Here is a 24,808-nt window from a genome sequence, read left to right on the forward strand (position 1 = left end):
AAATCCTATATATATAGAATGCAGAAGAAGATGGAGGAACGATTGAGGCAGCTTGCTCAAGAATTCAAACAAGCAACCAATATTCGTATAGCAGACATGATGCATAACACGATCAGGAGGAACATTGCGTTGAATCACGAACTGAATTCGATGTTGAAGGTTTGCGAGGATCTGGAAACGAAGAGCGCGGAATGCAAAGAAACCGATCGTGCGCTCAGATTGCAGTGCGAATTGCTCGAAGGCGAAGCCAAAATAGCGCAGGAAGATGTAATAAGATACAGACGTGTGATGCATAATCTCGCCCAAGAACACATAAACACGATCTTCGAATACGGTCGAATACAACGTGAGAACATGAGGCTCAGCAATTACGAGCAAATAATGAATGAATACAAGGCGAAATGCACGAAGTCGGAAGAGAAAGTGAAGGTTCTCGAGCGACATTTACAGGAGACCAAAAAGGCCCGGGAGGAAGTCTTGATAGAAGAGCGAAAGAAGTGCGAGGAATTTAATAACTTGAACAAGATTCTAAACGAAGCTAAACAATGCATCCTAGAAACGTTAGAGGTATCGTTTCTTTGAATAGACATGCGAATGTATAAAATATATTTTTTAATAGCATATGTAGAACTCAAATTTTAAACTCTTGAAGGAAAACCACTCTTCTTGATTTTGTTACAGTTGCAATTTTTATCTTGTAAACTCATTAGAAATATATACGTGGTCACAAATAAATACATGAAAAAATTGAATTGTTATTATACAATAATAATAACATGTATATTTTTATATATTATTGTTATAAGTTAATTATTATTAAATTATCATTAACAGTTATATATAAAGATTTAGATACGAGCATGTATCGCAAATGTGTCTCAATATATGTGCAATTTAAGATATTTATATCTTTCTCATATATGATAAAATATAAAAAACAATTATTTTCAGTTGCAAGAGCATGTCTGCACGAGCGATACTTGTATTTCATGTTGCGCTGATCAGAAACAGAAGATTATTTATTCGCTGCAGAATATACTTGAGAAGCATATTTCCAATGTAATCGAAGATAATGATTCACAGGTAAGATGTGTCACGTAATAATACAATATGATGCTACGTAAATAAGAAGACATGAATATGCGCAGGATAATTTTACATGATTTCAGTATTTCTCACGATTTTCATTAAGTATTGTAATATTAGAAAATTTTGAAAGATTTATACGAGCAATAAGAGAGATAATATACACGCACGCACGCACGCACGCACGCACGCACGCACACACGCACGCACGCACGCACGCACGCACACACGCACACATATATGTTTGTGTCTTATTATTATATACATTTAATATTTATATTCATGTAATATATTAAAATTTAGATTTTTAAAAATATACTTTTTAAGGATAACAATAGAATAATGTTTGCTGTTTTTTATTTAATATATGAATAGCTCTTTGAAAATATTAAAAAAAACTTAAAAATTATTATCAATTTTAGGTGATGAAAACTGAGCATAAATCTTTGGAGTAAGATTTTTTATTACACGCAGAAAGAGAGTTGGCTTCTGATTAATATTTATATGCAGAAAGACGGCTCAATTTTATTAAGATTTCTATACGTATCTCGTGATACATTCATAAACTGATTATGTAAAAGAAAATACGCGTATGCGCAGAACAGAGCGCGTGTAGCGTTGTTTATTTCTTTGGGGGACTCGAACTCTCGCTAGCAATCTCGCCAAGTTTCCTCACTTACATTATCATCATAGAAATTGCAAAAGCAATTAAGAGATGTGCAAAGGAGCAACAAAAATTTAGTTCTTTGTCGGAATACGATTAAGACTGATATACATAGCAAGTGCTGCACGTGTATTTACAGAGCGAGGTTACTGGATGAGTGTAAACTAGCTGCACAGTACGATCGAGCTTGAAATCATTGCGGGAAAATACATGAATGTTTATAAAGCATCAACATTATACAAGGCAGTGCGTCATTTGTATCACACGCAGGTCGATATCTGCAGTTGTATCACTCGCGCCTCCGTAACTCCGCGAGCCAACAATGAATTCTCTTGTGTTTATACACTTCCAATAAGAGAAGTGATACGCGATTGTTGGAAATTTGGACATTATGGAAGATAAAGGAAAGGGAGAGAACATCGCGGACGCAATTTTGAATGACGATCTGGAATTTTGGATGACTCGGTTTCCGGCGCCACTCAAAAATATACCCATAATACATCTGGCGATACCCGGTACGTTTAAATCTTTTACATTGCTTGATGCGCAGTTACATTCGTGCCTGTAAAAACTGAGATATTTATACGAAAGATAAGTTTCATTATTATTCGATTTATATTCATTTGTAATGAAATGTATAAATGATATAATATTTTGACTTAATAAGTCTCGATAAAAGAATAATTGCAAGAGAAAGTTTCTTAATTTATATTCATCTACAAACTTGACTTAATATCTTTACATTAAAGATTAAAGATACAGCTTTGAACATTATAGGCATTTAATTTTTATCGATTGTTCTCACATATATGGTCTAAAATAAGAGTCTTATTAATATCTTTGCTTTTTGCATTATTCTCTAAAATATATTTGTATAAATGAAACTTAATTTTTGCTTAATTACCTACAAGATACTCATACAAATTGATAATTTCCAGGTTCTCATGATACCATGACTTATACTATCGATAGACACAACGACGTGGGACCAGACGAACCTGTTTTCATTCGAACGCTCGGCCGCTACTGTTCATTCGTTGCCAAGCCCATTATTTTAAATTGGTCTATTACACAATGCGATGATATCAAGCAACAACTTAATGGCGGAATCCGATATTTAGATTTGCGCGTTGCCACGAAGCCGGGAACCAATAATATATATTTCCTTCACGGTCTGTATGGTGCAGAAATCAGCAAGTCACTTCTCGACGTGGCTGACTGGCTTAGCTCGCATACAAATGAGATCGTTATCCTGGACTTTCAGCATTTCTATGCCTTCAAGGAAGTGGATCATCAACGTCTCATAGACAAAATAACTCAAATTTTCCGCCGAAAATTGTGTCCGGTCTCATCCAGATTTCATCACATAACACTGCAATGGCTAGTCCTAAAGAGATACCAGGTGTTCGTGATTTACAGGAACATTTATGCGCGTAATTACGCAAATTTATGGCCATCCGGTCTCTGGCGTACTGTGTGGCCCAATACCGTCCGCGTGGATGAATTGATTAATTTTTTGAATATTGAATTACAGAGCAGATCATTGGACACTGCATTCATATCGCAATGTCTCCTGACGCCGGATACACTCTATGTCATGAAACATTTGTGTGGTACCTTGCAAAGAGATCTAGTGTCTCGCTGTCAGAAAGAAATTCTCTCCTGGATAAGTCAGAAATATCCTGGTCGCGGCGGACTTAATATAGTCATAGCGGATTTTGTGTCCGATAACAACTTTCTATTTTCCAAAACAGTTATCCAGAGTAATATGAAACTTCTGCAGTTAGTTTAATTTTACTTTTGCTTTAAAATATAAATAACACAACAGCAAAACTGTAGATCAAATATTTTCATCTGTCTTAGTGAAAGAGATATCTTTAAATTCAAAACTGCTTAACTCTAGCTAGAAGAATCAATGTTTTTTATTCACTAAAAAGATTAAATTGAATAATGAATAAATAATATAATGAATGAACTACTATGAAAATAAAGAAAATGATGAAAGACCAAATATTTCATTAAGATGAAATTAAAAAGTAAAAAAATTTCAGAATCCTATCTTTTACACAAAACATATTATATAATATTAATATAAAAAATGATAATTTGGTACTTCTAGAATTAAAATATTTATATGATCCTTATGCTTACTTAGAGACCATTAATTATTGTTCAAATCTTTAATTTTACACTGGTATAAAATCGTAAATAAAATTAATATAAAAAAGGTTAACATTCAAACTTAATATATATATTTCGAACTAATCGGTCTTACTTAGACAATTACATATTTCTGCTAAGCATTGTAATTATAAATATTTATGCTAAATATACTATGGCACATTACTTGGAAAACAAACGATTAATTATTATGCACAATAAATAATATATTTTTATCTCGCATTTTATAAGCTTAATGATTTTGTCTTCAAACTTTTATACTTCAATTTATATGATGGGAGGGGGATGTAATAATATAAAAAATATTAAATACATCCAAACAATTGTGTTATATATTGGATGTATTGATAATTAAATTATTTATAACTGAACTAACTAATGATGCATTTATTCTCAGATGTAAGAAAAAGAAAGTTTTTGGAATATTACTATGGATTACTTTCTTGAATACAAATGTTGTTTTAATAAAAATGTTGTTGGTATTAAAGGACAATGATTTTATGGATATTTTAACGTATCAGTTCGTTGATACATAGATTAAAAGAAAGATATGATAATATTATATATATATGTATATATAGTATTCGTTAAATTTTATTATTCTTTTCTTTCAACAGGGAATATTATATATCTCTATAATATTTTTAAGTATGTAAGCTGGCAGTAGGGCAAAAAAAATGTACGTTACACAACAAACAACTTACAATTCGCAGGATACATTTTTTCACAGTCGTTTGTACTTTCTTTAATAAGTTCAATATTTCATGTAAGAGAACACTGAGTAAATATATAAATCTCAATGAAGACATAAGCTATTTCGTAGATAATTTGAACGAAGTACAATCCCATTGAAATTACTTACGAATTTTTCTTTTTGAATATGGAGAGAATAGCAAATTTGTTCTTTAAAATGTACATCCCACTTGTTAATTCTGATTATATCACAAAGCTTTCACTTTAAGTTGCTTCATTCTTGGAGCACGTTTTTTGGCCAATCTTCGTTGTTCTTTTTCCTCCCATTTTCGTTGTTTATCGGGATCTTCCTCTTGAAGAATTCTTTCCTGCTCGGCTCTCCGACGCTCCTCTCGTCTTTGAGCCGCAGCTTCGGCCCTTGCGGCGTGCGTTGTTTTCAGGAAAGCTTCTTCCACTCTGAGTCGATTTTTATCCGCTTTATTTTTACCCTACATAACAAAATTCATAATATAAATTACAATAGTTTAACGATGTATATTCATTAAAGAAATACAAACCTCTTTAGATAACTTAAAACGTCGCAACTTATCAATTAAATAGAAAGCAAGTTGAAGTAAAGGTTTGAGTTTTTCTTGAGTCTCTGGATTACTCGCGCGACCCTTGAGACTTATATTCAGACTCATTAACAATATTCTTTTAACCTCAGGCATTGTTAACTGAGTAGTATCTCTAAAATTGGAAGTATTATTAAATTGATTATTTTAAAATATATGCATTCTATATATTTTATTTATTTGAATCATTGTTTAATATGCACAGTTCATTTTTACTTACTCCTGGGGTTTGCGTCCACTGAATTGATCACTAATGTGAATATATTCTATATAAGGCGCAAACTTTGTGAAGGCTTGCTGAATCCTGGTGTCCAAAATAGCTGCCGTTGCTTCTGGAATCTCAGACATTACATAAAAGCCTGATGGAAGACCGAATTTTTCCCCAGATCGTTTCTCTGGGCAATATACGCTAATATCGGCCATGTCACGTACTAAATGCATCGCTAACCGCTTTGTGGCAACTGCTAAAACGAAATTATCTATTTCGTCTTTTGAGAGTTCCACTTCTATGTGAATTTGATCATTTTGCGGTCGTACCAATTGAGCTAATACAGCGACTAAGTCTTGTCTCTTTATTAATTTCAACTCTATAAGCATGGAATCACAGCCAACACGTCCAGAGCAATACAAACTGTACTGTGATTCACTCTGTCTTATGAAACCATTATCATTTGCATTCTCATTTGATTTGCCTGAATGACCGATGAGAGAAAAATTATCCATCAAAAGCTGCTTATGATCTATTAACCATTGCTCAACTATATGAGCATTTTTTGTACGTCCTACAATATAATTTATAAAGTATACCACTAGTCCAGTGATCATTAATATTTCTAAATAATAACTGTCCCATCTTTCCCGCAAATGGAATGGGACTTTTGTAATAGTCAATGTGGAAGGTTCATCGTTTTTTGGACCAGTGTTGCCCCCAGCAACGTCCAGTCCTTCAAATTCTTCTTCATCTTGGAAATGATCAAATTCACTGTCACCATCTGTAACCAAGACATCGTCCTCTTCGAAATCTTGATTCAATTCTTCTTCTGAAGGTAATTCTGGTGCACGTTCAATAAGCACACTTGGCTTTTCCTCTTCAAAATCTTCAAATTCTGCAAACTCATTATCCTCAGGTACTTCTTCCTGGAAATGGGCTGTAACCCATAAATTAGTAACGACCAATGTGATGTGTGCTATTACGATCCACAATTTCATGTTACCTAAAACAGTAAATAAAAAAAATGTAACTTATATTTTGCACTATAATTGTAATTCAAATAATAAGCTTGCTATATATATAATTGTATATAAACATATATACAATTTCTAGATATTCAACAATTCTTTTTATTAATCTCTCAACTCTAATTTTTTGTCAATATTTAATCTAAATTAATACATAGAATAATATTGTTAATTGTGAAAATAGATGTATTAAATAATACATGAATGTAATAAATATATTATATAATATCAAATAAATTATAATATATTGTATGTTAGAATTTTCTTTCCAAACAAAAAAGTTCTGATATAGCAATATCTGTAAAAGCAAATTGATAAATGAGAACTAATAATTGAGTTCAGTTATCCATTTTTAACTTATGAAATTATTTTGAATTAATAGAGAAAAGATATTTTGAATTAATCTTATATTACAGTAAGATAACATATTTATCAAAAATATATTACAGTAATATATATAGAAAATATTGCAAACATATTAAGACAGTACATACAGAATATCAAAAAATTGACAAATGTTCAACTGTTATTTTGCAATGAAAATAGAATAAAATAAACACTACTCTGCAGAGAAAACCCATTTTTATTAGTATACGTAATATAAAAAATATATATATTTATGAACTTGTAAAAATAAACATTAAAAAGCTGAAAATTTAACTGGTTTCACTGATTTAATATGTATGCTTATATCTCAACGTGAATGGCCATTTCCATAAAAGGAATTTATCTGAAATTTTTTGAAAACAGTTCACAGTTATTAATAAGTTAAATAATATAAGTTAGAAAATGTATTTAATTTTGAAAAGTTTTTCAATTATTGTATAAAAATTATTAAATTTATGGTAATCTTGAAAATATTAATAAACCACATAATCAAATATATTAGCAAAAATGATAGATTTCTTCTACAGAATTAGTGTTCAATTCATTTTGATTTGTCCACTAATCACAAGATAAAATTATTTATTTTTCAGAGCAATCTTCTGATTGTCAACTTGTACATTTAAAGAGAGATTAATTACTATTCTCTTCTTTAACGGATAAAATTCTTGTTTCATGTATTAGTTTAAGTATATACACAACGTTTTGCAAACATGAAATGCCATTGAAATGTAGCCAGTGGCTGAGTTTGATGCGATTAACCTATCGTGTCATAAAATTCTAACGTGATACGACGTCTCACCAGTGGATGCAGATTTTTATAAAAATGTCAATTTCTCGTCATCAATCTCAATTTGAAAATGGTGTCCGATTAATTATAACAGATATGACTATAATGACGAGTTGACGACCTCCTTGTCGAAAGGTAGACAATTCGCATCACTTCTATTCGCTCTATGACCTATGACATGAAGTCATCGCAAGTCACCGTGCCTGACGTCATTTCCTCAAAACGAAAGATTAGCTACGTTCAAAAAACAGCGATTCGCTGAGCGAAAGTGGAAAATTTACAAATATCGATCTTTATCAAATGTAGATTGAGAAAGAATACATTATATTATTTTCTACGAAGGTTCACATATTTAATTAAAAATTATGGATAAAAGAGGCTATATTCGGATAATTTCTATAAATTTTCATAGTGATAAGAAAAATGATTCACCATTTGAACAAGAAAAGAACAAGAAGAAAAATTCTATTTTCCTAAAATTTTATTTGTTACATATATTTTACAATGCTTTATGATGAAAAATTATTTTTATAAATTATCGCATGTATTACGTTACATTTTTATGGGTCGGTTATTCTTTTGATAAATTTTATCTGTGAAGTAAATCTGATAATCCACGCATGTGATTGGGTAATTTTGCTATTTACCCAACAGTTAAAATTTATCAAAAAATGGAATAATCGGCTTTATGTAACATAAAATTGCATGTAAATATTGTACGAAATATGTAATCTACAATATGATGTTACGGAATTTTTTTTATTTTGATATAATTTTTACAATTAAGAGCTACTTTGGTCAACTTCAATTAACTTTGATTATCAACGATTAGTCCAGTGAAATTGACCAATCGCATTTGACATTTTGCATTTGACGTTTAACAATAGATGCGATTAGCCAATTCTAATGGACTAATCATCGATTAAAGTTAAATAGGAGTTAAATATGAGTTGGTCGAAGTAGCCCTCAGTCTTTTATTTCATGGAAAGGAAGGAAATGAAGAATTCTGATTGGTTAATTTCCTTAAGCTTAAAGGATCATTTGTACTGATCATAATCTGTTAACGTATATCGTAATGTATAAGAATTGACCAATCATAATTGACTATGTCCCTCGCATTCAACTGTAATTGATCAGTTTCTTATAGCTTAAAACACCTATTGTAGAGATCCAGATTTAAGAAATCGTTCACAGTCGAATGTGAGAAGAATACTCAACTATGATTGGTCAGTTCCTTAAGACTTAAGGTTTATTATACTCTATTGTGTTTGAGGGGTAAGTCCAGATCTACAATAGGTGTCTTAAGCCATAAGAAATTAACTAATTACAGCCAAATTCGAGAAGAATAATCGATTGTGATTCATCCATTTCTTAAGGTTTAAGGCTTAAAAATCTATTGTAGATCCGAGTTAAGTCTGGATCTATAATAGGTATTTTAAGCCTTAAGGCACAATTCATGGTTATCTTTTAATCGAGATTCAACTTATTCATTATCTCTTTCTAATTCTAGAATTGGAAAGAGATGAGAAACAAGTTGAACCTCGGTTAAGAATTAACCACGAGTTATGAAACTGAGTCTAAGTCGTAAGAAATTAACCAACTACAGTCGAATACGAGGAGAATAATTGATTGTGATCCATTCCTTATGGCTTAATAAATTGCACGCACATATATGTACAAATTTTCTAATTAACTAATCTCTCATATTAGGTATCTAATACTCGTATTCACAGTTAGGCCTTATATTTAAAGCTTCCTTAAATTTATCTTTAGATACTCTACGAATTATTTTATTGGCTGCTGAGCTTCTAAAGATAAATTTAAGGAATCCTTAAGTAAAAGATCTGACTATGAATACAGGCATAAACCTAATTCTAAGAACACAACATTATTTGTTCATGCAATCTCTAGTTCAAATCAAGATTGTTTTATATATATAAAATATAAAACAAACTTGATTTATATATATATAAAGCAAATATTATTGCGAATCGATGCCAGAAGCTGATAACAAAATTGTATTTTCCAACCTTTTTCCTCATAAAAATTTTTGACATTTCCACATAAAGTCGATCGGTTTGAATTACATTATATATTTTAATTGTGGAAGATTTTTAAATCTATAATATAAAAGTAGTTAGAAAAATACTTATTTAAAAAATAAATTGGTAAAAAAACAGACGATGTACCGCGAGGACAATACTGAGTCGATAAAGTAGAATTCGCTCGGCACGCCAGTCTCGACTTTCCCGACTCGTTTCGTCTCGTTCGATGACGAGACGAGATATCGATTTCAAGACCAAGCATTAGCCGTCTAGCCGACAGCGGCGACAGCCGAACAGTTCGGCGTCGCGCGGCGACAAGGGATTCGCATATATTTGACATTGACGCATTTTATCTTCTTTCCTGTCAGAATTGTTAGAAACATGTCACTTTCGCGTAGCACGAGTGCCGTAAAGTGAACGATCGCGCGTATCGGCGTGCCGATTAACGCTTCTCGATTCGCGATACTCGTCGACTCTCCCCTGTCGCGCGCTCTGCGCGAGAATCAATACATGCGGGCAAGAACGACGGCGACTCGTTGACAACAAATCCTTTGGCTAAATAATGGATCAATACCGACACCTCACAACGGAGGGAAACACGTAGAAACGGTAATAAATCAACGCAAACGGATTCCTTACAGTTCACCGTGCGCATTTCTTCCGATCGGTGGACACAAGTGAATCTTTAGAGAATTCTGCTCGTCGCTTCTTCCCCCTTGACATTACGTGACATTACGTGACATGACGTGCATGTACCTTTTGTATATTTAACCCTTAACCATACGGTAAGTACGGTAAGTGCGGATTCTATCGTCTTTGTGTCTTAGTATAGCGTATAAAAAAGGTGGTCTCAATCAATTATTTTTTTTGTGATTTGTTTTAAAATTTATCGGATATCTAATTCTCTGCAAATCCATACAAGCTCTCGATCAACGTTATTGACAGATAATTATAAATATACTCTTCTTAATAAATATCGAATTTAATATGTAGCTTTTATGTTTTTTTTTGTCGAAAATATTCTATAAAAGTGTTCTAAGTTATTAACAACTTTTGTATCTTGGCTAAAAAAGAAAGATTCCACGATTATTTTCTTGTGGTTATTTTATTTTCAAATTTATAGAATAATTCCTTGCGTTATTACAAATTCTTGATCGACGAAAAATAAATACATCAAATTTAATATGTATTTTTTTTCTTGCAGATATTCCATAAAGCTGTGTTTAAATTATTGACAGACTTTGCATCTTAATATAAAAAATGGTTTCACGACTTTCTTGTGATTATTTTCAAATTTTATAGAATAGTTCCTTATAAATAACTGTAAATTCTCAATTGTCAAGAAATTGAAAAATGAATATCAGATGTATCTTAATAAATATTTGATATTTAACATTAACTTTTTTTTTATTATATATTTTTTATAAAGTTGTGTTCAAATAATTTCTTGAAGAATAGAATAATGATTATAATTTGATAGACGTATCTTGTATGATAATGATTTAACAGAGAATAAAATGAATATCTGATTATTTAATACAAAATGCCAAACGACTCTTTCTTGTTTGTGGTGACGATTCATTTTGAATTTTAATGATAAGTCCTGTTATTTTAATATTATTTCAAGACTGGAATGCAGTCGAGCGCATTTAAAATGTAATTGGAAAATGGTCGATATGTGCCTTACACACCTGCAGGTGATATTGAGGCTCTACAATCTAATTTCAATCAACAGAACGTAAAAATTACACTTGCACTTTTCTATTTTTTTTTTTATACAAAAAGGAATTCGAAAAGTAATACTATATAATAAAAATTCAAAAAGTATCGCGTGAATATTAATAATCAAGTATTATATACAAATAAAAAAATAAAAAATAAAAAATAATTCAAATTTTTTTTGATGTAATGTACGGTTAATATGGCATAGTATGACTTTCATAAAACATTTTCGTGCCAAGATTTATCGATTCGGAATGTTGTGTGTGCATGACGACGAAGTATTGAAACGAAAGTAATGAGTCGTCTACAATACTTGGAATAAGAGTAAGAAATAGATCAATTATTTATACAATCGATTATTTTTCTTACATTCGATTATGATTATTGGTCAATTTCTTTACTCTTTTTACTCCGTATTGTATTGTAAATTAATATTGAGTAATCGTAGGCCATGGTGAACTGATTGAAAAATAAGATTATACTATTTAGATATATCTACATGATGCAAAAATCTTTAATTTCTTATGAAGTTTTGGTAACATACCATTCTTTTTAATTTTATTTTAAGTAAAATGCTATCATTCACGGAAAATAACTAATTTCATTTGTTTTGATTATTTTCAAACATTCTTTCATCTTAAACAGATAAATCCATTAAAAAGATCGGTCGTTATATGTAAAATTAAATTATGAAAAATTGAAAAGATTGTTATAATAAAAAAGAAGTTTATTTTTATTATAATTGGTTAAAGTTTACATAAATTACTAATTTATATAAATTTTAGTCTTTCAATAAGATTAAAATCCTATTAACATGAATACATAATTTGTAAGATGAAACTTTTAGTTGGAAATTATGTATTCAAATTTTATCTAGAGATAATTTAATATTCAAACGCAAATATTTCTTTTAAATATAAACTTCATGATTCTTTTCTAAGAAACACATGATCAATAAGTATAACGATAATAGTACAATCAATACGATAGCATGGATAGCTTTTGAAATATTATCTAAGTATCTACAAGGCAAGAATATCGAAATTTTAAGATAATTGATATGTACATGTATCAACTTTAATTCAATTGTACAAAAAATAGTAATTTCTTAAATACTAGTTAGTTAGAGAGCCATTAAAGCAAACGGATTCAATCAGGATGAAGCATGATCAATAAATCCGTGTTTTGCAGAAGAGAGCTGTGTACGTCATCGCCGGTATGGAAAAATTAGACAACCAGCAGAAGATCTGGAAGAAGAAAAACATGAAGTCGAGCGTGGTTACCGAAGTAGCGACGCAATGCGTGCAGGTGGTCGTGCGATGCCGACCAATGGACGAGCGGGAGATTACACGCAATCACACCCGCGTGGTCGATGTGATCCCGTCCAGAGGCGCGGTTGAGGTGCGACATCCACGCGACGATCCGTCTAGCGAGACCGTTAAGGTGTTTACCTTCGACGCGGTGTACGATTGGAATTCTAGTCAGCAGGAGCTATACGAAGAGACAGTTAGACCTTTGGTATCCTCGATTCTCAATGGCTTCAACGGCACTATTTTTGCTTATGGTCAGACCGGTACCGGGAAAACATATACCATGGAGGGTTTGAAAATGGATCATGAGAAACGCGGTATCATACCGCGTTCCTTCGAGCACATATTCAATCACATCGGCAGATCGGAAAACATGCAGTATCTGGTAAGGGCCAGTTATCTGGAGATTTATCAAGAGGAGATACGCGATCTACTGCATCCAGATCAAAGCCTGCGTTTTGAGCTGAAGGAGAAGCCGGACATTGGGGTGTACGTCAAGGATCTATCGACTGCCGTTTGTAAGAGCGCGACAGAGATACAGCACTTAATGAACGTAGGCAATCAAAATAGAACGATCGGTGCGACGAACATGAACGAGCATAGTTCGCGATCACATGCAATCTTTCTCATCACTATTGAGATGGGTAATATCGATGACACCGGTGGTATTAGAGTGGGACGCTTGAATCTAGTTGATCTCGCTGGTAGCGAGAGACAAAGTAAAACTGGTTCTTCGGGAGAAAGACTGAAGGAAGCAAGCAAGATTAATTTGAGTTTGTCGGCCTTGGGTAATGTGATATCGGCATTGGTGGACGGCAAAACTATGCATGTGCCATATCGAGACTCTAAGTTGACAAGATTGCTACAGGACTCTTTAGGTGGTAATTCGAAAACGATCATGGTAGCGAATATTGGGCCAGCTAGTTACAACTATGACGAGACTTTGACGACTCTACGATACGCGAGCCGTGCTAAGAACATCAAGAACAAGCCTAGAATTAATGAGGATCCAAAGGATGCTTTATTGAGGCAATATCAGGAGGAGATAGGTCGACTGAAGGAGAAACTCGCGTTGAAAGGTGGGGTACAACGAAAGAAGAAGAAGTCGAAAAGGAAAAAAGAAGATGAGATGATTGATTCGGAATCCGAAGCGGACGATAGTCGAGGCGAAGACAATAAATTGTCCGAAACTGATAAAAAGCTCATAGCGGAGCAGTTAAAGGCCGAGAAGCAGGAGACCGAGAATCTTGTCCAGAGAATAAAGGATTTGGAGAGCAAGATGCTCTGTGGTGGTAAGAATATAATTGATCACACAAACGAACAGCAAAGAGCATTAGAACAAAAAGCGGCTGAAATTGCGGAACGTAAGAGACGCGAGGTCGAAATGCAACAGAAATTAGAGGACGAAGAGTTGACAATGGTCGGCGTGAGGGAGACTTACACTACGTTGCAGCAAGAAGTGGATGTGAAATCCAGAAAATTGCGAAAGTGCTTTACCAAGTTGCAAGCTCTAAAGCAAGAGTTAGAAGACGTGACCAGCGACTACAACAGGGACAGACGAGATTTGGAGCAGGAGCAGCACGAATTAATGAAGGAGCTCAAACTCAAGTATCTCATAATAGAGAACTTCATTCCCGAAGAAGAGAAGACGAAGATTTTATCAAGAATCCATCTGGACGAAGAAGAGGATTGCTGGGTTGTGAAAGATCCCGAACCATCGAACATAGATGCCATCAAACGACCAACTTCCGTACCGGATGTGCGTAGACCAGTTTCGGAGTACGCACGGATCGCTCTCGCGATGGGACGAGGATGTCGTTATGCGGGTGAGAACATTCTGAACTTGGATCTCGACATGCCAGCACGAACGACTTTGGATTATCAGGGACCCGCGATTGCGCCGACAATTCAAGCTGTTTTGGAAGAAGCTCTGCGCGACGAGGGCGACATAGACGTCGACGCTTCGAGCACGAGACTGAGAACCAAAACGCGTTTGCAGTCGGCGCGAGTCAGACCGAAGAGCGTCACTAAGATACAGCAAATCCCGGCACCGGTTTACCCCAAAACCAGAGGCCTCGTACCGAAGTAAATGAAATTGTTGAAACTCCGATCGGCGCGCTTCTTTTTTTCATTTTATAAAGGGGAGTGTACATATTGTATGAACCGCATCTTATACTTTATTTAATTCTTCGCGGTTACCTGAACGTACATGGACGAAGAACGGAATATGTCTGCAATTCTCTAGTCATTGTGCAATGCGTAAATATATATAGCTACTTCGAGCATGTAACTGTTGTAATAATACATAATATAAAATAACTTTTAAAATTTCTTTCTAATTGAAATATTTTCCCTAATTTCTACACATCGTAAGGATTATTTTAGAAAGATATGATATATATATTTGATAAAAGATATACTATTTTTATTTAAATCACTAAAGATACTATTTTTTTCTTGTTAATTTCATTTTTTTGTTAATTAATAGTATGCTTTTCAATCAATTATTTGTCTCCATAAAAATAGGATAAGTTGTCAAGATTCGTATTACTTTAAATTAATGGAAAATATATTACATACTATTGTAAGCGAGCGTTTGTCTCCGTCGTCCAACGACATGGTTTGCGTTATTAGCCGTTTGATAGCGCGCGTGTAGGATGAGGGTCACACAGTACGGAATAGAGAATGCATTGAAACAACCACTCAGCGCTATTCCGCATTTGATGTTGCGGAATTGCGAGTGCGTTCTTGTAATAAATCGTCGTATTTTGAGAGATTAAAATAATTTGATGCTGATTGATATGATAGAATTGCGAGACGAATGAAGCAAAAAGATAAAATCTGAGTGCATAAATGTAGATACCATGATAAAAAAAAACAATGCATTACGTACGATTTATTGTGTCTTTTCCGCACTTTTCCATCATACTAGTTTGTGTGCTATGTTCATACGATGCGGAAAAATGATAGTAAATGCGTTAAAGTAATTAAAAAAATTGTTATGAGATTGATAATATTAATATAGATAAATAAATATTAATTGTAAAATATTAAATACTATACTAGTGATAATTGTTTTTATAATTTGAAAAATTATATTTCATTTTAATAAGCAAATTATTAATATGAAGTTAGTAGTTTTTAAATTATATTCATGCTGGATACATTTTTGACGCATCATGTGAACACATCATAGCATACAAAACTTGCTTGATGGAAAAGTGCGGAATAGCGCTGATTAGTTGCTTCAATGACGCATTCTGTATTCCTATTCCGGACCGTGTGATTTCATCCTAAGTCTCTATGTAAGCCGTTTGAGATAGCGCAAGTGTGCCTGTCCGTTGGATCTCTGATTGGCCGCTTGAGTTATTCGAACGAGATGCTCAGTGGTTCGTGTGATAGTAAGTAGACTTGGTGAAGAGATCCCGATGGCAGACGGTCGTGTATTAATTGCACGGTAATAAAGATCCATTAGCGAAGTACGTAGTGGTCGTCTCGCTGATATCTTTATCCTTCAAAATAATCCTGACCATCCTGCTATCGCGGAAATATAACATAAACTCGACATTAAGTTGTAAAATAACAACTTACTATTAATGTGCTACTCTTGTGATTTATTTATTGAAGAATTACACTTTGATTATAGTAAATGTTGAATCCTGAATATTGTGCAAAATATTTCTGCCTAAAGCCTTTTACACAATTTTATTATAAATTGTTAAATATTGTTGCAATTTCTATGCAACAAAAGCGCGATTTTTATTAGATATATTACAAATATAGTAAAACTATATTGTGATGATGTACACGCTCTGGTGATTAGTCTGTTTGTTTTACTTACTTTCGTTTGGTCGAAGTTGCACAATGTATGTAACAACGACACACATTCACTTCGTGCATATACAACTCACTTAAACGCGACGTACATTCGGTCAATATATGCAACTTAATAAGACTCACTGACACCCGCGCAGCGGTGATACATGAAACTTACGCGAAAACGTAATGCGAGTTGTGGATGAAAATGCGCTCAATAGATAAAAAAGAAAGTGTTTCGAATATTATATATCTAACATACAATTGACACATTCTTGCGAATTATATTCTCGAAACGAGATTCTATCTCATTAAAAAATGGCAATATGATAATGTGATTTTTTTACTCTGTATTTTGTTGGATGAATATATAGATGTTTATATAAATAAATAAAATTAAATAGAATAGAAATACGCGGGTGATAGGATGGAACATCTATAATCACAATTTTGTAAGTACAACTTTTTCTGATCAACGTTATGGAAGCAGACTGAAACGACGAAAGTGCTGTACATCTATTATTGACTAATTATGAAATAGAATCTGATTCATTTCATTGATAAAAAATACATGAAGCGCGAGTAAAAACGAGTGCAGAACTTACACAGGCATCTTAGCATCTCTGCACGGAAAGAGACGGAGCTTCGGGACTTCGAGTTCATAGACTGATCTAATGCAGATCTGATGCCCCGCAATGCGAATGTGCATTGAAGTTATTAACAAAGCAATAGCAGAGTATATTTCGTTCAATAAAATCGCTGTTGCTGCATGTAAGGGTCGTATTGCTGCGACGGAGATTGTTGAACATAATTCGACGGAGGCGCAGCTTGTGGTGCACCGTAAGAACCATAAGTTTGCTGAGGGTACTGATTTGGCGGTCCTCCAAATTGACCTTGATTAACTGGATTAATTGGATTTCCATAACCTTGATAATTATAACTATTGTCCATATATCCGGGATTATTAGAGAACATTTGTGGCTGTGGTGGATAATTCGAAAATTGTTGATTCGACAAATTGGGATAGGTCATCGGCTGTTCTTGTGATCGCGACTGATTGTTATTTGAAAGAAAATTTTGATTATAAAAGGGCATTGCACCAGGCGGTCCTGGTTCATTGGAACCTGTTATGGACTCGATTTTTTTCTCGCTTAGACTTAGCGATTTCGGAACGTATTTGTTCGGCAGGTCACACATAATGTTTGCAATTAAACGTTTAGTTTCATTTAGTATCGCATTGGGATCATTCGTTTTCGTAGTTTCTTTTGATCTTGATATTGGCGAATTTGATCGCGATCTTAATCTCGATCTTGATCGTGATCGCGATCGCGATCGAGACCATGATTTCGGCGAGAAAGTACGCGACTTCTTCGCTTTTTCGTTCTCGCTTACATTTTTGCTCGCTGCTTTGTAGATATCTTCATATGTATAGTCATCGTCATCATCGGACAAATCTATCGTCTTGATCTTAGTTTTATCCTCACTATCTTTTTTCGTTTGTTGCTCTTCGTCTTCGTCATTTGCGAACATGTCCAATTTAGGTTTCCACTTATCTTCATCGTCTGTTGGATTCTGATTCCCTTTACGAGAAGAAAACGGAGAAGTACTCTTTTTACCTTTACCAATAGACGCTTCGATCTCCAAACTTGGTGATTTTATATTTCCTGTTATCGATGATGGTTTTGGCGATGACGTCATGCCGAGATTAACGAAGTGTCTCAACTTCTCCACTCTCGTCGGATCGCTCGCTTCAAGTTTCTTGAGAGAATTTATGAGACTGTGTTGTTCCTCTGTGCTCAGATCCTTAAATTTTTGCAACTTCATTTTTAGATCGATGTCCGACAAATTGTCCGATTCTTTCGAAGTCTGAGATTGAATAGATTCAACCGGAATGGTCGTCGTTTTGGCAGGTTCTGTTACTTGAGGAGCGGTAGTGCCGCTATTCGTCAGACCTTTAACAAAATCAGCAGTGGTGACCGGTTTATCGGAATGTTTTGATGCCTCTGCCATGCCAACTACAGCGTTAATCAGAGTTTCTAGTTCTTCCTGCGAGACATTTGATCTGCCTTGCGCGACGAGAGCCGCGGCAATCTGTTGAGCAATAGCGACTTTATCAACTGTGCCGACACCTGGTACGCTCACTGGTTCAGATTTAATGGTCGGAGTAGCTATTTCTGATCTTGAATATGTGGTTCGATTCATATAACTTGTTATGGGTTTAGATGCTTCCAAAATTTCTCGTTCTTTCTTTTTTCTTTCTTCTAGTTTCTTTTTACTCTCAGAAGCTTTGTGCAGCAACTTAGCAATATTCTGTATAGCCGTTTTAGTTGCCGTAATCGCCATTTTCTCTACCATGCCCGCGAACAGTTGACCCTTGAGTTTTTCTTTGACGGTTTCGAATAAGACGCTCACTTCTTCATCATACAGCAGTTCTTCAGCGGAATTTGGTTTTGCCTTCTCAGCCGCTAAGGCTTTCGACAAAAGTGATACTATCTTAGGCCCAAGGGAACCTAACTGTCCTTCAAGCGCTGTGAGTAATCGCAATAAACCGACTACTTCAAGATCTTCCGTTAAGACTTCTTCCGCGATAGGCGACTGAGTGGCCGAGTCATCTTTTATAGGATACGGCGTTGCGTAATATATCTGTCTGCGCGATGGATAATGGCTATATCCTCTTCCACGTGGATATGTAGGATATGCATAATCTCGATCCCTGGCTTCATGGCGTTCGTAATAATCAGGCTTGACCACTGTTTTCGTACCAACGTACTCTACTTCATCGTCACTTTCTATGGCATGCTTACTGCGCTTTGTAGGAGAACGTTCCCGCTCTTTTTCTCGTTCTCGGTCTCTGTCTCGTTCTCGTTCTCGTTCTCGCTCTCGCTCTCGTTCTCGTTCTCGTTCTCGTTCTCGCTCTCGCTCTCGCTCTCGCCTTGGTGGAATCCACTTCTCCGGCGGTTTGTCTTCAGGTAATTCCAATCTCTTTTTAATTTCTTCTTTTCGCTGCTGAAGCTGCTCATTGTGGATCTCGCGCATCCGCTTGTTCCAAAATTCAATCCATTCTGGCTTGAAGTCATGCTTGCTTGGATCGTTACCTTCAGCTTGGAGTTCCTTGTATCGTCTGTTCCAGAATTTTTTCCATTCATCTGGATAAGACGGATGTTTTTCAGGATTCTTCTCGTGAAACTTTAAAGCACGATCTAGTGTTTCTTCGGCGCGTCTAATCTGCTCACGGTATTTATCCCACTTGTCGCGTTCCCTAAGAGGCTGTAAAGACCGCGATCGCGATCGTGATCGCGATCGGCCGCGGATACGTTCGCGTGACTGTCGCAAGTTACTACGATACTTTCCTGTGTTTCTCTCGGCAGAATTTCTTTTGTTTCGATTCGGTGAACGTGATCTTGAACGGGATGGTGATGGACTGCTAGATATGCTCGAAAGTGATGAAAGCGACTTGGTGTCATCAGAGGGTCGTTTTAGTGAATCTTTTGAATCCTCCTCCTCAGGTTTCGGTGAGGTTTTACGAAGGTTCATTTTATCCTTGTTAACTATACGCATTTTGAAACCCCTAAAATAAGAATTTCGAAGATAAAAAATATTCGAAAAATATTCGAAAATTATAACAGAAAATGATAAAATAAAAATATACTATCTTTCTGTTAATTTATAGATGCATAAACATAATAATAATCAGGAAAAAAATAATCAAATTTTTTAAAACAGATTAAATCACTGAAAAATTTTTGATAAAACATTTTTAAATTTTTATTTAGACTAGTTTTATTTAGAAATGAGTTAATATTAACAAAAAATTTATAAAAATTTTTCTATTAATGACTATCTATAAAATATATATCTATATTTTAATTTTATTTTATTTACTTACGATTTCGAAATTTCTCCTTTAGATTCTAATTTTTTGGGTTCTACTTTTTCCTTTTTCTTCTCTTCTTTTTTATTTTTATCGTCAATCTTTTTGTCAGGAGAATCTTGATGGAAATCAATGATTTAAAAAATCTTCTTATTAAAACAATGTAATTATTGTTTCAAAAATAATTATATAATGCAATTATATAATGTGTACTCACCTTTCTTTTTTAAATTATTACCATTCATTTCTGCCATTTTTTCATCAAAATTTGTTACCCATCGCACATCATAAACATCCATAAACGTACACTCTGATGTTTCCCTGCAGGAAACAGGCAAATTGGTTTTTTTATATGATAAAGTAACATAAAATATCAAAATGGTTAGAAATTAGAATATTGTATTAATGTCAATATCATATTGAATATAAGTGACAAACGAGTGCGAAGATCGACGACAATAATATTGATTGAATACTTAGACTTACTTAAAATGAACGTCCTGATATACCCTCTTGATATATTGCATCTTATTCTTTTCAAACTGAGATTTGTCTACCATTTGCGGCTTCATTCTTCCAAACTTTTCTTCGATTTTTTTCGCCACTAACACCGAAATTTCATTGGCCCCGCGCTTATAGTTAGGGGTACGCGGTAACTCCGCAATTGCTCGCGATATAGTTGAAAAGTGTCTATTCAGATACGTGATTCGGTGATTGTAACTGGTAATGTGAGCCATTACTGTACGTGGATCGCCACGCTTGTCGCACAAAACACACGTGTAACTCGGTTCGCAGGAGTCGTTGTCCACCAACTCCAATAGGTACTCGAGACCGACGAGTGGCGAGCTTTGATGACGATCTAAACTCATCTGTATCGATGTACTCCGCGTTATTTGATCTTCCATACCAGGTGGTACTGGCTCACCAGGTGCCAGGGTATCGGTAGCGGTAGATTGCACTGGCGCGATCATCTTGGCCACATCCGGTCGTTTGGACCATAGCATAACCGGATATGGCCACTCGTCCAGTTTCATTTTGTGACGATTACACAAATTATGATTTATCAATTTATGGGCCCCGAATAAAGCAACGTTACAGATATGACACCATATATCACCATCTTCAGTTTCGGAGTAAACAGGTCTGAGTGCGCCGTCTTCGGCGGTAACGCTGCATCGCATTATACGCTTCCGATCATATTCTTCCTATGAAACATAAACGATTCGTAAGGCAGATTGATCTTCCGTTGTCGAATGTCTAGTCTCAAAAATATCCGTAATTCACAATGGTCCATATACTATTTTTGTGGAGAATGGAACGTTAAATGTATATGACATGATAACAGACATGTGCAAAACAATTATTTTGACTGAAACTTGGACTTGCATATTTAACAAGATATATTTGTTTGAAATTATACAATTATACTAGCCTAATTTATAATAGCAATCGTTGCTATTATTATATATATAATCGTTTCAGTAGCACACATTCTTTACTTACCTTTTCTTTAGCCTCTTCTGATACATGAGGATTACGTCCCTCTATATCGAGATCATCAAAGTTCTGCATGGTACGGTCGTAACAGCGGATGACGCGGTCACCAGAAATATTCTCTGAAAATATCGAAATCTTATAAGGCCAAAAAAAGTGATGGCCATGGCACATCAAGGTTGGCACAAAATTGCAAGATTCGCTTACAAAATTCGCGAACGTAACTTTTTATGAAGAAGCACATTAGAAGAAAATCATAATGCACCAATAAAGTATAAGCGAATGTTCACAGATATCACCGAGTTTATCTGTGAATGTATTTCAGTATTGTATTAGCCAACCCTGCAGTAGCGGTTTCTGGTAGCATATCAAATTTGTTAGTTATTTTAATTTAGTTGGAAATTTTAATTAGCCGTACTTACTTACCATTATTACTGCCGCATGTGCTAACAACTAATATTTAACCGAAATAAATATTTACAGTGCCATATATATCCAATGTATAACACAGTCATACGCAAATGTCAAAGACAGATATCATACTTAATTTTATAAGTATATTAAAATTATGGGCTTTTATATTCTATATGCGCACGTGCGAGAGAGAGAGACACGTAGCACAAAGCAGAATACATTATTTTAAAAATTTATTATTCTCATAAATATAAAATGATACAAACTATAACTCCGATACTTCAAACAAATTAAAACAAAGGAAGTTATGGGAGTCAGACGTGGTAAGTGTGCAGATAAAATTTTATATGTCACATTTACTCAAGTCACCAAGTCATTTAAAATTTTACATCATTCTACTAGTACGTTTCAAAAATATGTTTTAAAACAAGATTTTATGATTCTATTGTAATACAGTACAAAAAAAATATAGAAACTGCATAAATGGCTAATAAGCTTTCTACAATAAGCCTAAGCTTTGAGTCTTAAGCCTAAGAAATTTACTTAGTGATCATTAAATTGTAGATATTTATGCAAAATACTTAACTGAATATTAACTATTGGACTTTAGCAATCAATCGTTGTTCGTTAAAGAGTTATTAAAAAATGAAGTAAAAAGATTGAAATTGCCATCTGTAAATATGCAATTTATGCAAAATATGTATTTTATACAAAATATTCAGTTAAGTATTTTGCATAAATATCCATAATCTAGTGATCAAGCTCGATTATTATTTTCATATTCGACTGTGACTGATCAATTACTTACTGCTTAAGATTTATAGCTTAAGTAACAGCTTATTCTAGAAGTGTGTGTACCTATGTATTATACTACATAATGAACATAGATAAAAGTAAAATTTTTATATGTGTAAAAGTTACAATGTTTCACATATAAGGGAAGGTAAGGTGTTTTATCTTAGCATTTAGAATCGCTATGAGTAATCACTATTTATCACCTTGCTAGAGTATTTGAACAATCCTCCAGCTACTTACCAACTATAAGAAAAATATTAGAATTCCAAGAACCGTTCCACTACAAAAATCCACCAAAAAACCACCAACTTAAACTGAACTGATTTCCATAGGAACCACAAGTGGGGCAAAGTTAAGACGTTCGTTTTAACTTCGCCAAATTGACTGATAATTAACAAGATAAAATATTCCGCGAGTCAATCGTTCGCAACAACCATACCGTATAACACTCCGCGTTATACAAAATGTATGTGTGTGTAAATATTTTAATCCGGCACTTCGTCCCGAACAGATAGACTGCGATCACGCGTTATCTAGTTAGATCGTACAATCAAACGTAGGAGGTTAATACGTAACGGCAATATTTATACCATTACGTGTCCTCATCGAAATACGCTTGTTTCGATAACGCGGAGCATCCGCGACGATACATAAACACTAATGAAGGCGACAATAATTTCCCTGAAAAATTGAACACCTCATCGCCTCGCGTCATTTTGGACATCGATCGTTGACTTGATCATTCTCATTTTATATCACGACATTCGGCGAGCCGACGGAGTTGACTTACCTAATGTCTGTTCACCGTCATTCAGTAAGACTGCCAATGTCACAGCCCGACCGTCTTTCAAGATAATTTATGAAAAACAGCAAAACAGCTTCCTCATCGTTATGGCGAAAGCCGTACATCCGTGATTCGTGGCGTATCACATTTGCATAACTATTTATGGATGCAGGTTGCAACCTGCCAGTGATTGAATGAAACACGAATAGTGTCCCTAGAATACACTAGAATGGACAATGTGTCCTTTTTGAGTTCCGAGTAAGCTAGTCACACACCACACACACACACACACACACACACACACACACACACACACACACACACCTTTCGTAACAATACTGTAAACGTAGATTTTCGACCAATCGCATTGCTCGATTCAATCGTTCGTAACCGTAACCGTAACAATCGAGCAATGCGATTGATCGAAAACTTTACTATTATTATGCCCTTATTATTAGCCTTATGCATGAAGCGCATGATGATCGTTTTATCCTTTTTTATTATTTGGTGAACAACAAGGACAAATGGTGCATCATGTGTTTCATGCGAAACTCGGAACGCACTCTTTATGACGTGTTCGTACTCTGAAATAAATCTATGAATGATCGTTTGATGGTAATTCAGGAAAGTATATGATACAACAATTTTACATATTAACGTATATTGATAAGGCAGAAAACGAGTTAATATTTATTTAACAGAAATAAAGATTAAAAAAAATGTGAAAAATATATATACATACATATAAAGTTTGTATTAAATTTGTGAAAACTAATTTTTTATATAACAAATTTAATTAACAAATTTAATTATGATTTTTGTTGCAACTTTGAATTTTCAATTCCTTGGTAAATATAATATTTAAATTTTTAGTCCCGGGAAAAAATGTTATATATATGAATATTT

The 24,808-nt window shown here is 34.2% G+C and overlaps 4 protein-coding genes across 6 annotated transcripts in view; 2 read left to right on the plus strand and 2 right to left on the minus strand.

Moving 5' to 3' along the window:
* The window catches only part of LOC108694610 (coiled-coil domain-containing protein 186-like), a 4,536-nt gene extending 964 nt beyond the window's left edge, over nt 1-3,572 (plus strand). The window contains exons 4-7 of the mRNA XM_018204187.1: nt 18-567; nt 952-1,083; nt 2,121-2,265; nt 2,689-3,572. Of these exons, the coding sequence (XP_018059676.1) occupies nt 18-567; nt 952-1,083; nt 2,121-2,265; nt 2,689-3,542 (1,681 nt within the window). The 3' untranslated portion in view covers nt 3,543-3,572. The remainder of the gene's footprint in view (nt 1-17; nt 568-951; nt 1,084-2,120; nt 2,266-2,688) is intronic.
* A 931-nt stretch (nt 3,573-4,503) lies between these two features.
* On the minus strand, nt 4,504-17,223 carry LOC108694668 (coiled-coil domain-containing protein 47). 3 transcript variants are annotated; one of them, XM_018204279.1, is made up of 4 exons: nt 17,150-17,223; nt 5,459-6,452; nt 5,182-5,353; nt 4,504-5,112 (listed from the first exon to the last, which is right to left on the minus strand). In XM_018204279.1, the coding sequence occupies exons 1-4, from the start codon at nt 17,205-17,207 to the stop codon at nt 4,873-4,875; spliced, it is 1,464 nt and encodes a 487-aa protein (XP_018059768.1). In that variant the 5' UTR covers nt 17,208-17,223; the 3' UTR covers nt 4,504-4,872. The 3 variants fall into 3 exon arrangements, with proteins under 3 accessions (XP_018059768.1, XP_018059769.1, XP_018059770.1); XM_018204280.1 differs by lacking the exon at nt 17,150-17,223 and adding an exon at nt 7,664-7,867; XM_018204281.1 differs by lacking the exon at nt 17,150-17,223 and adding an exon at nt 7,503-7,550.
* LOC108694667 (kinesin-like protein KIF3B) lies at nt 9,974-15,054 on the plus strand. Its single transcript, XM_018204278.1, has 2 exons — nt 9,974-10,305; nt 12,610-15,054. Exon 2 carries the CDS (start codon nt 12,637-12,639, stop codon nt 14,815-14,817), a length of 2,181 nt encoding a protein of 726 aa, XP_018059767.1. The 5' UTR covers nt 9,974-10,305; nt 12,610-12,636; the 3' UTR covers nt 14,818-15,054.
* A 50-nt stretch (nt 17,224-17,273) lies between the features above and the next one.
* On the minus strand, nt 17,274-24,081 carry LOC108694669 (uncharacterized protein CG7065-like). The gene is made up of 6 exons (XM_018204283.1): nt 23,909-24,081; nt 21,919-22,031; nt 20,902-21,620; nt 20,633-20,736; nt 20,431-20,533; nt 17,274-20,112 (listed from the first exon to the last, which is right to left on the minus strand). Exons 2-6 carry the CDS (start codon nt 21,985-21,987, stop codon nt 17,292-17,294), a joined length of 3,816 nt encoding a protein of 1,271 aa, XP_018059772.1. The 5' UTR covers nt 21,988-22,031; nt 23,909-24,081; the 3' UTR covers nt 17,274-17,291.
* Between the last annotated feature and the right edge of the window lie 727 nt (nt 24,082-24,808).

Source organism: Atta colombica, unplaced genomic scaffold (genome assembly GCF_001594045.1).
Source record: "Atta colombica isolate Treedump-2 unplaced genomic scaffold, Acol1.0 scaffold121, whole genome shotgun sequence".
In the NCBI taxonomy this organism is placed as follows: Eukaryota; Metazoa; Arthropoda; class Insecta; order Hymenoptera; family Formicidae; genus Atta; species Atta colombica.

What these genes read in the sequence shown, in the direction of transcription:
- LOC108694669 (XM_018204283.1), bottom strand. Translation starts at nt 21,987, where the DNA reads ATGCAGAACTTTGATGATCTCGATATAGAGGGACGTAATCCTCATGTA. An exon ending in TAATAATTTAAAAAAGAAAG is followed by an intron (nt 20,534 to 20,632) that starts GTGAGTACACAT and finishes ATTTCCATCAAG; the next exon opens with ATTCTCCTGACAAAAAGATT. An exon ending in AAAGGAGAAATTTCGAAATC is followed by an intron (nt 20,113 to 20,430) that starts GTAAGTAAATAA and finishes TTCTTATTTTAG; the next exon opens with GGGTTTCAAAATGCGTATAG.
- LOC108694668 (XM_018204279.1), bottom strand. Translation starts at nt 17,207, where the DNA reads ATGAACTCGAAGTCCCGAAGCTCCGTCTCTTTCCGTGCAGAGATGCTA. An exon ending in AGAGATGCTAAGATGCCTGT is followed by an intron (nt 6,453 to 17,149) that starts GTAAGTTCTGCA and finishes TTACTGTTTTAG; the next exon opens with GTAACATGAAATTGTGGATC. An exon ending in GTTTTAAGTTATCTAAAGAG is followed by an intron (nt 5,113 to 5,181) that starts GTTTGTATTTCT and finishes TTTGTTATGTAG; the next exon opens with GGTAAAAATAAAGCGGATAA.
- LOC108694667 (XM_018204278.1), top strand. Translation starts at nt 12,637, where the DNA reads ATGGAAAAATTAGACAACCAGCAGAAGATCTGGAAGAAGAAAAACATG.